This window comes from Capricornis sumatraensis, chromosome 16 (genome assembly GCF_032405125.1).
Source record: "Capricornis sumatraensis isolate serow.1 chromosome 16, serow.2, whole genome shotgun sequence".
Lineage (NCBI taxonomy): Eukaryota > Metazoa > Chordata > Mammalia > Artiodactyla > Bovidae > Capricornis > Capricornis sumatraensis.
This window is the reverse complement of record NC_091084.1, coordinates 76,350,873-76,361,242: the sequence shown is the minus strand read 5'-3', so window position 1 is coordinate 76,361,242 and position 10,370 is coordinate 76,350,873. Positions and strand designations below refer to the sequence as shown.

General features: G+C 55.8%; 1 protein-coding gene across 2 annotated transcripts; it reads right to left on the bottom strand.

The window, feature by feature from the left end:
* Positions 1-1,212: 1,212 nt before the first annotated feature.
* On the bottom strand, positions 1,213-7,496 carry SLC35C1 (solute carrier family 35 member C1). Of its 2 annotated transcripts, XM_068988876.1 has the most exons (3): positions 7,485-7,496; positions 5,618-6,194; positions 1,213-1,777 (listed from the first exon to the last, which is right to left on the bottom strand). In XM_068988876.1, the coding sequence occupies exons 2-3, from the start codon at positions 6,150-6,152 to the stop codon at positions 1,218-1,220; spliced, it is 1,095 nt and encodes a 364-aa protein (XP_068844977.1). In that variant the 5' UTR covers positions 6,153-6,194; positions 7,485-7,496; the 3' UTR covers positions 1,213-1,217. The 2 variants fall into 2 exon arrangements, with proteins under 2 accessions (XP_068844977.1, XP_068844976.1); XM_068988875.1 differs by lacking the exon at positions 7,485-7,496 and having other exon boundaries at positions 5,618-6,745.
* Positions 7,497-10,370: the final 2,874 nt, after the last annotated feature.

The following is a 10,370-nucleotide window of genomic DNA, read 5'->3' as shown; positions in this document are numbered from 1 at the left end:
AAAACATCAGGAGTTACCCCCCAAAAGCTGGGTGGAATGAAACACCCAACAGAAGGGACAGGAGTCACGAAAGCCACCTGAGGCCTGGAAGGTGGGGATGAACGGAAGAGAAGATTCTTTCAGCCTTAAACTCAGGGATGTTTGCAATTGTTAGCTGCATGCTTTCATCTAGATCAGGTTACCACCCCAGCCCCACAGGAACTGTATCTTGAGGGGGCCTGGCACAGCTGAGGTAGAAAGCTCTGAGCTGGCCCTTGCTCCCTCAGCACCTCCTGGGGAGGCACAGTTCCCAGAAGCCAAAGTGGCTCCCTGGCTCCACTTCTGGGAGGCTGTTCCCTGAGCCAGGTAGCTGTGCCAGGTGGCAGCTGCCCCTTAGGGGCAGGGGAATGAGGTGGGGAAAACTGGTGTTGGGGACTGGGGGAGAGTGTCACTGAGTCTGCTGAGCCTGTGAAGGACGTACCATGTTCAAACAGTGGAAACATGGGGTGCAGACGGGAGGACAGGGAGCTCTCCCATGATGCAGCCCATTCCCAGGCCATTTTCCAGCAGCCCTTGCGGGTGCCAGGACCAGGCTTGGGTACCGCCTACCTTTCATCCCCTTTCATGGGATCTGCTGGTCTCACCACAGAGAAGAGGGAACGTTTGCCCATTTACTCCCTCAGCCCAGCCCATGCTCTCTTCCAAAAGAAGGTTGGTTTGGGGTGGGGGTGTGGGTCAAAGCTATGCTACCTGCCCGGGACACAGAGAGGTGAGGTTTCTCAAACCCTAAGCGTCTGGTGGGGTGGTCACAGCCCCATCTCCCCTGAGTGTAAGTGAAGACTGGCTGGCTTTGCCAACGCTGTCCCTTCAAGGTTGTGGCCTGTTCCCAACCTCAAAGGTCGTGTGGAGGTAGAAGGCCCTGGAAGGGGGCACAGTCTCTGGCACGTGCCCTTGTCCTGCTCCCTGCAAGCTGGTGCTCCTCCAGAGAACCTAACTTGCTCTTCTCACGGGGGCGTCCCTCCTCCCTATGGGAGGACAAAACCCTGGAACTAGGAAAGGGGGTTGAGACGGGTTTGGCAACTTTCTGACGACACTGGGAAACACTGGCGGTTTCATTTCAACCACCAGATTCCCGTCACGTCTGTAAGGTCACAGTCTCCGGGTCCAGAGAGACACCTTCATCGCCTTCAGGGGCATGCTCCCCGGGGGCTGGGCCGTGCCTGGGTCTCTGGAGAAGCTCACACCTCCATGTTGCTCTTCTCGTTCTCCCTGGGGTGGGGCTCCTCCTGCGTCTTCTTCATCTCCCGGCCCCTGACCCAGGTATAAGCAGAGGAGCCCCCCAGCACCATCATGTTGCTCGTCCACCAGAGAAAGCTCTTGGCCTCCTCGTAGTAGAGGACGGCCAGCACCGTCTGGGCACAGGCTTTGGCTGTGCCGGACACGTTGTGGGTCAGGGGACTGGTGAACTTGATCTGCAGTCCAGTCACGTAGCCGATGGCGAAGCCAAACAGGCCGCCCAGCGTCATCATACCCCAGAAGTGGGCGCTGCCCAGCTGGGGGAAGGTGAAGAGGGCCTGGAGCTCCCCCAGCACCAGGAGCAGGGGCAGGAAGAGGATGCAGGCGTTGACATTGTTGTAGAAGGTCAGACGCCAGATGCTGCCGTCCACCGCCGGGAGCACCTTCTTGGTGTAGATGGCATTGAGCGAGACGCAGAGGCTGGCAAGCACACCGAAGAGGGTCCCCGTCCAAGACAGGGTGCCCTCCGCGCCTTCCTGGTCCACTCCGAGCCAGAAGCCACCTGTAGCGGGGAGAGGGGAACGAGCATGGGGAGGAAGAAGGACAGAGGAGTTTGCCGCCCAAGTTCACAGACGGTGTCACGCTGATCTCACCATTCCATCCCCCCCGTCCTTCCTGCAGGAAAGGTATGCAAGGTCTCCACTACGTGCAAAGCACCGCACAAGGGCTGGGGGAGTTAGTCCAGGATAGGAACCCTTCCTCATGGGGCTCACATTCCGGCAGAGGAGAGAGCCATTAAAATGACTCCTTTCCCAATTACTTCTTTAATTGCAATTGTACTGAGGTCCATAAAACAGGACAGGGTGCCATGAACAGCCCTGTAACTGGATGACTGGGCTGGCCTGGGGCCCCCTCAAAAGCAACGTGTGAAATGGGTTCTGCAGGTTGAGTGTGGCTACAGCACTCAGTGGTGGGAGGTGGCCCTGGGCGAGTGACTTGAGGTCTCAGAGCCTCACTCAGCCTCCCCGTCTGTGAGCTGGGAGTCTACCTTGCTGAGCAGCACTTATGGCCCGAGGTCTTTGGGGCTGCTTACTCTTTCTGAGACTATCATTTTGTGACACCTCCTACCCACGGAGCCTCCTCGGCGCCCCACTGCCCACCCTCAGCTTGGCATGCTGAGCTCCCCAGGACCTCGAACCCCATCTCCGTGCCACGATCACCCTGAGTGGCCACCCTCATCTCCCTGCTTCTCACACCAGGGTTCAGCACCCTTGATCATTTTCTGAACCAGAAATGCTCTCCTCCTTCTTGGGACATTCCACTCATTCTTTAAGGTCAAAGCCAGCCTCTCCAGGGCTGAAGACTCTCCTGGTACCCCCCAGCACCCAGATCTCTTCCTGGCTTCCTCCTGCCTATGCTTTCCTTCAAGACCCTTGCCTGCCCTGGGCTGCTAGGCACCTGCCCATGGGGACAGTACAGTCTCTCTAGCTTAGACTCCACTTTCCCAGAAGGCAGGGGCCGAAATCTTATACGCGTTGTATCTCCCGCCACATGGTTTTGGTGTCAGAGATCTGGACTCCGATCGGGCTCTGTCATTTAAAGGCTGGGTGGCCCGTGGAAAGTCTACTTAAATTCTCTGAGCTCCCATGTCCTTCTGCTGTAGACATCTGGGTTCACGTTCTTGACCTTCCCACTCCGATCAATCTACTCTCTACCTTGCAGCCAGCATGATCTTCCTACAGAACAGATCTGCTCGGGGCCTGTCCTGGCTTAAAGCCTCTCTGGGCATCTCCACAGCCCTCAGGAAACAGTCCGGGATCACTTAACTTGGGCAGCCTCAAGGGCACAGCCTGCTCTGGCCCAGCCATGAAGAAATGCGTGTTTTTTCTTCTGCCGAGAACCTTCTCTCCTCACTTCTTCCTTACTCCATCTAGTACTTCCTCTGGAACGCCGGCTTAGACCCCTCCCTCCCGGCTCTTCTCTCTCCCCGTCTCCACCCCTGCCAGGGTTTCTGCAGCACCTTTTATGGCCGAGTCACGGCATAACTCCCTGACTGCTAGGCAAGCGTAGGAGCTGCGTCTACCTTTTCAGAATCTGCATCCCCAGAGCTCTTGGCGCATGCTTGGCCAGTGAGTAATATCTGCTGAGTGAATGCACATAGGTTGTTCTGGAGGTGGTCTTGAGGATCAGAGGAGACAAGACTGGGCTGTAAGCACGTGGGCAGTGTTCTCTTTCCCGGCAGAACCTTTGCAAACAGGTACCCCCAGCCTGGTTCTGGGGGCATAGCCAGAGGGCCCCCAGCCCTCCTGCTGGTTACCTTTTGAGTCCAGAAGAGGGACTGCCCCTTTTAAAATTCCAGACCCCAGAGGGAATCTCAGCCAAGAGGGAGCAATGAATGATATCGTCCAAGGAAGGGAGGGGGAGGGCACAAGGATGGGAGGAGGAGGGGGCCTGGAGAGTCACCTGAGACCCAGGTTCCCTCACAAGGAGGACCGGGGGTGGGGTGGGGTGGAGGGGGTTGGGGGTGGGGCAACACTGCGGAGAGGAGGCCCAGGCGCTGGGCCAGCAGACAGCACTACCTCCTGGGCGCCTGTCCCGCAGCAGACGTGAATGCACTTTCCCAGAAGCTGTCTCACCATCCACTACGCTGATTGCTGATTACTTTTTGGACTCGAGCCTAGTTTCCCTAAAGACTTCACCGGCCTGCATGTAAATTAGCCAATCAGGAAGTCCCTCTCTTTCCCCTCACACCCCCAACTCCATAAAGTCAGCGGGGCTGAAGTGGAGATCCCTGGGGCATTTGTCTAAGTGAGGCCTGGGAGTCCATACCAACTCCCTGGGGGAGGAAATGGGAGCTGCTGAGACGGAGCTGCCAGGGGTCTTGGCAGCTGCCCTCACTCCAACCTCTGCCCTTCTCTCTCCCACCTTGAACTGAGACTGGGCAGGCCTAGGTCCACAGTGGCTCAACGAGGAAAATATTTTCTAGGACAGGTGGCATGGGATGGGCCCCTCCCCACCACTGGTGCAACTCAGCCTGGGGACTCAGATGCTAACCAAGACGATGTAGGTCAACCAAGATGAAGTCTGCAGAACCAGGAAGAACCTGAACAGGTTCAAAGAAAGATTATGTTCCTGGAAGACTGAGCCTCAGGAGGACTCTGAGGGGGTGGGAAGCTGGGGGCGCTCCTACCTAACGGGCTGCAATGAAACACTTTGTGATGATGGTAATGATCTACCTTCTGTGTCGTCCAGTACAACAGCCACTGGCCACACGTGGTGACTGAGCACTTGAAACGCAGCTACAGAATCAGCTCACAACTGAGTAACTGAACTTTAAAAATTTCACTGAATTTGAATGGAAATAGACACATGTGGTCAGTGGCTACTGAACTAGATGGCACAGTTCTAACCTCTAGGGCAGGGTCCCCAACCTCCAGGCCGTGGACCAGTATGTCCTGTCAGATCAACGGTAGCGTTAGATTAGAAATAAAATGTGCAATAAATGTAATGGGCATGAATTATCCTGAAACCATCCCCCCACTCACAAGTCCGTGGAAAAACTGTCTTCCACGAAACTGGTCCCTGGCGCCGTAAAGGCTGGGGGCTGCTGCTCTAGGGGAGAAGAACAGAGCGGAGTGATTAGAAATACAGGCCTGGGGGGCCAGCCAGTTTGAGAATCCACCCCAGGCTGGATACTTCCTAGCTGTGGGGCCTTGGAAGTGACTTAACCTGTCTGGTGTCAGTTTCCTTGTGTGTATGTGGTCGGTCATGGTGATAATACCATTCAGGGAACCTCTGGGGAACACAGGAGATGCTGTATGCAAATGATTAACACAATGTCCCCATTAATAATTTTTATTTTCTGAGGGTCAAGTCTGGGAAGACAGCTAAGTAATCTCAAAGCATATCACCGTCTCAGGCATTATTGTAAGCCTGCAAGGTCAGAGGATGATGGCACACATATATTTATTAAAAGATGCAATGTCCTCTAGAAAGAGCACTGGATGAGAAGTCAGGACACTTGAACTCTTGAGAAGCAATAGAGTACAGTGGTCAAGTGTAAGGTGCCAGATTACTTCAGATCAGATCCCATCTCTACCACTTACTAGCTATGTGATCTTTGACAAATCACTTAACCTCTCTGTGCCTTGGTTTTCCCTGTGTGAAGTATAGATTGTAATCCCATCTTGTTTGAAGGACCCTGATTAGGCCCCTAGCTTGCTGGGTGACCTCCAGAAAGTTACTTGCCCTCTCTGGACCCCAGGCTCTTCTTCATATGATGGTCAAAACAAGGGAGCCGGGGCAGATAAAGCCCAAAGATGTTTGACAGGGTTGTTCTTTAGGGTTTCAGCTCCCATCCTCCCCCAATCCCCACTCCCTGTGTCCCTGGCTGGCCACTCACCGATGATGACGCTGCAGGTGAGCAGGGCATAGAAGGAGGTGGTTTGCTTGAGCAGCAGGTAGGAGAGCAGCACATTGAAGACGGTGGTGAGCGAGCGACCCACGTTGTAGAAGGCCACACCCACATACTTGAGGCAGAGGTTATTGAAGGTGATCATGCCAATGAAGACCACCGACAGGGGCAGGACGCTGCGGGCCACCTTGAGGTCCAGATGCAGGGTGGGGAAGTCCACGGTACCAGGGCAGCAGGTGGCCAGGGAGCTGAGGCCCCTGCACAGCAGCACGGTCACCAGGCACTGGTAGAAGGTGACGAAGATGGGGGTGTCCAGCCGCAGGGAGGGGCTATCCAGCAGGTACTTGTTAAGGAACACCATGGAGATGGACGTGACCCAGTAGAGAGAGACGACCAGGGCGATCTGCAGTGCCCGCAGCACAAAGGGCTTCTCCTGGCTGGCCTCTGCCTCTCCGGGGGGGTCGGAAGTCCCCATCAGTGCCATGTGCAGGATTTTTGACCGCTTCAGAGAGGCCCTGTTCATGGTAGCAGAGGAGCTGGGTCAGCTCACAGCCAGACTGATTTCCTGGAGTACAGGGCAGCGAGCTCACATCTGCTTTCTGCAAGCTGAAGTCCTCAACTGTCACATGGCGGGTGGCCTGGAGGCCTCCCACTCTTCTCTCAGATGGAGAGGTTCTGATTTGGGGTGAGCTCCACCACCTGCTCCCACCCTCAGGGGGCTCATCAGACACGATAGGGGAAAGGTGCCCGATAGGCTAAGGCTGGACGGAAATGACAAGTTAGGGCAGAAGGGGCTGGAACCGAGCAGGCAGGAAACCAGCGGGAAGTGGGGGAGGGCAGGAATGGAAGGAGAAAGGGGGAGGCAAGAGAAACGCAGGGCGAGGGGGCTTCAAAAGGGCGGGGGACAGCGTGAGGAAGAGGTGCAGAGAGAAACAGGCATGGGCTGCTATGGGAGAGAAAAGGTTTGCAGGGCGAGAAGGGGGAGGCATGCAAGGAGCTGAAAGGAGGGTGTGGTGGAGTTTGCAAAGAGGGTGCAGGCGAGGTCAGGGGCGCTCAGGGCCCGGGTCCTCTGGACCCGCAGTGGACTGGACCGGTACAAGCCCACGGCGCGCGGTCTTCCCAGGCTCCAGCCTTCCCCTCGGCCCCGAAGCCGCCAGACATCCGAGGCCCCTCCCCCGGGAGAGGCGGGACCAGGACTCATTTCCTGACACGCCCCCAACACCCTCCTTAAAGAGGCAGCGCGCAGATATCTCCCTTAAAGCCACAGCCTCGGAGAATTGGCCTTCTGAGTCTGGCTCGCGGCGGGCCCCTGGCAGCCCGTGGGCGCTGCCCGCCCGCAGCTGGTGGTGCTGGGTGTTGGATCTCGGTAGCCGCGGAAGGGTCCTGTGGGTGCTAGAGCCTCGGCCTCCTTCCAGCAAGCCCTCCCTCCCTGCTCCATCTCCTCGAGAGGCTTAACTCCCTCCGACTCAGCTCATTTACAGGGCCATCTTGCCCCTCATCCGGGCTGGACCGCGTCCCCGGAGCCCTGGCGCCACCCCGAGTCCCCCGGGGTCCAGAGAACAGTGGCCTCGCCGCATCCCTCCACCTAGCCGCGCTCACACTTCCGAAACCTTGTTGCAATGGCCTCCTTCTCCCTACTTTTACAGCTCTCAGCCCTCTCCCGAGCCTGAAACCCACCCCCTAGCAACGCCCCCACCCCAGATTCGAGGCCCTCCGGGTGGCCCGATCCAACCCTCAAGGCATTACCCCACTCCCCCTCCCCGAAAGCCCCCCCACCCTGCCCAGGCCGGACCCAGCCGCAAGCTCCTGGCCCAGGGCTGGCTGTCCCTAGCCGGGAGGCGACCCCGGCGCTCACCTCCTCTGCACTGGCCGCCTGCCCACGCCGCCTGGCGCTGCACCTGCCGCGCCGCGCCCAGGGCCGGGCCCGCGGGAGATTACTTCCTGCTCCCAGCCCCTGGCGTGGGCGCCGTGCCAGCCTCGCCAGCCAGCTCCCCACGTGGAATTGGGTCGGCCGCAGGGCGACCCAGGCCGCAGCCTAATCTTGGCTGCGAGTTATCCCGCCGGTCGTGGGAGCAGGTCCCCTTCTCTTTCCAAGGCCACCCCAGACCCGGGTATCCCGCCCGGGATCCTCCACCACTCCAGTTACCGCGGCTTGCAGGTCCCAGTACCCCGCTGCATTCGCCCGGCTGCCGGCCTGTGCTTCCAGCAATGTGTTGTGGGAACAGCCGAGATTCTTCCCGCCGCCAGTCCGGCGGTTAGTGGAGGGTCCCCCTCCCCCTCCCAGGGACGGGGCCTGGGAAATGGTCGCCAGCCTGGGCCATCATCACTCACCAGGCAGCCGGGAAGACCGACTTTTTCCTGGTTCCCGCTCTAGCCACTAACGTTGGGTAGCTCACTTCTCCAGAGTTACCGTCCTTAACTAGGAGGCTGGACTTTGCCAGTGGGTCTCAACCTCCTAGCTGATATTGTTGAAAGTAAAGACTGCTATTTGTTTGTAATATTTCAAACACCATTTTATTAGTCCCTTTTGATTTGTGAATGAGAAGTCTGAGATTTACTTGAAAATACTTAGAATTCTCAAGACCACCCCGCTCCCCTGCAAGAAAACGCCAAAGGTTGATGGATAAAACGAGACAGGCAATTGTTGAAGTTAACCTTGGGTACATGGAGGATACAAGAGTCTCCTTACTTCTATGTACATTTGAAAATTTCAATAATAAAAAGGTAAAATCTATGGAGTACATTTAGAGTCTTACTTGCTAACTGCATAAACCCTCACCAGTGTTTCAAAGAGCCCATGGCGGGCTATGGGAACTGGAGGGGTTGCAATGGAATAAGCACCCACCAACAGCCCCAGCCAGTGCAGACCCCCAGGGTGAACTCTGCCCCAGGCCTGCTCTCTTCCTCCTGAAATGAGACTTCCTGCTTCCTAGTCATGGACAGGTCTCTACATGGAGGATACCATTTGATCACCTTGTCACCTTGGGGATCAAATTACCCTTTGGGGGAAGGAAAGGCTTAAAGGGACTGAGCTGGTCCTCTGATTTGGAGAGTCTCACTCCAGGGCCCAACATTAAAGGGTGTGGGTTTCAGTTTGTGAAGAGCAACCCCTAAACCTGCTCTTCTCTCTTAGGCCTGATATTTCACTATGACAAATACTTTTAGTGACACACAGAGCAAACTTGTCTCTGAGAGGCCGTGGTTTCCTGGAAGGGCCCTTCAGCTTGGCAGGTTCAGTTCAGTTGCTCAGTCCTGTCCGACTCTTTGCAACCCCATGGCCTGCACCATGCCAGGCTTCCCTGTCCATCACCAACTCCCGGAGCCTACTCAAACTCATGTCCATCAAGTTGGTGATGCCATCCAACCATCTCATCCTCTGTGGTCCCCTTCTCCTCCCACCTTCAATCTTTCCCAGCATCAGGGTCTTTTCCAATGAGTCAGTTTTTCACATCAGGTGGCCAAAGTATTGGAGTTTCAGCTTCAGGGTCGGTTCTTCCAATGAATATTCAGGACTGATTTCCTTTAGGATTGACTGGTTGGATCTCCTTTCAGTCCAAGAGACTCTCAAGAGTCTTCTCCAATACCACAGTTCAAAAGCATCAATTCTTCGGCACTCAGCTGTCATTATAGTCCAACTCTCACATCTGTACATGGCAGGTTAACAGGAATATTAATTATTTATCTGATGAATGTGCTGTCACCTGGATCCCCTAGAGCAGAAATATATGATCCATATAGGCCCAATGCACTTCACAGAGAGAGACCCAGGGACAGTCTACACTGGATATTTGGGGCACAGTCTGGGCTCTCCGGAGGCCAGGAGACCAAGGCGTATCCCTGTGTCCAATCCCTGCCCGGACGCTGTATCTGAAATTCCACCATTGTCTGCACTCCCTCTATTAAGGTTATGATAGGCCAGTACTGTAAGTCTCACAGATCCCAATCCTCTTAGCTTTTCACAGGGAAAGGAGCAGTGGGGATGTTTCATAGCGATCTAAGGCCTTAGATGCTGTGCACTTTGTGCAAACTGCTTTTGAGTTGTTTTTGAAAGTGAAAGTGAACTCACTCAGTCCTGTCCGACTCTTTGCGACCAGTGGACTGTAGCCCACCAAGCTCCTCTGTCCATGGGATTCTCTAGGCAAGAATACTGGAGTGGGTTGCCATTTCCTTCTCCAGGGGATCTTCCTGACCCAGGGATGGAACCCAGGTCTCCCATATTGCAGGCAGACGCATTAACCTCTGCACCACCAGGGAAGCCCTTAAATACAAGAATACAGTCTCTCAGAAAACCTCCTATAGAGACACAGAACTTCAGATCCAAGTACTAACATCAACGATTTCAAGGGAGGAAAGGAAGCCAGGCTGAAAGAAGAAGGGGGAGGAGGCGGGGGAGGGGGGTGAAAGGGGTGGCCTTACAGACGTCTCCGGCCACCTACAGATACCCAGGCGTTATGGGACTTTTCCCTGGGCCTCCAGAGAAGGTAGGACTGGAACTTGGCCCTACCAGAAGTCAGACCAGAACCAGAATTCGAGTTCTCTGCCAAGAGGAGGTGATCAGTCTCCAATCCTCAGCTCAGGCTGAGGGCCCTTCGACCAGATTCCTGCGTCCAGGACTGGGGGACTAGGAAAACAGGGAAGGATAGGAAGGGTTAAGGAGAGGAAAGAGAGAGGGAAGGGGAGAGAGGTCAGTAAAGTCTCTTGTTCCTTACCGGTTGGGGCACTCTAAGTTGGTTTTAAGGAA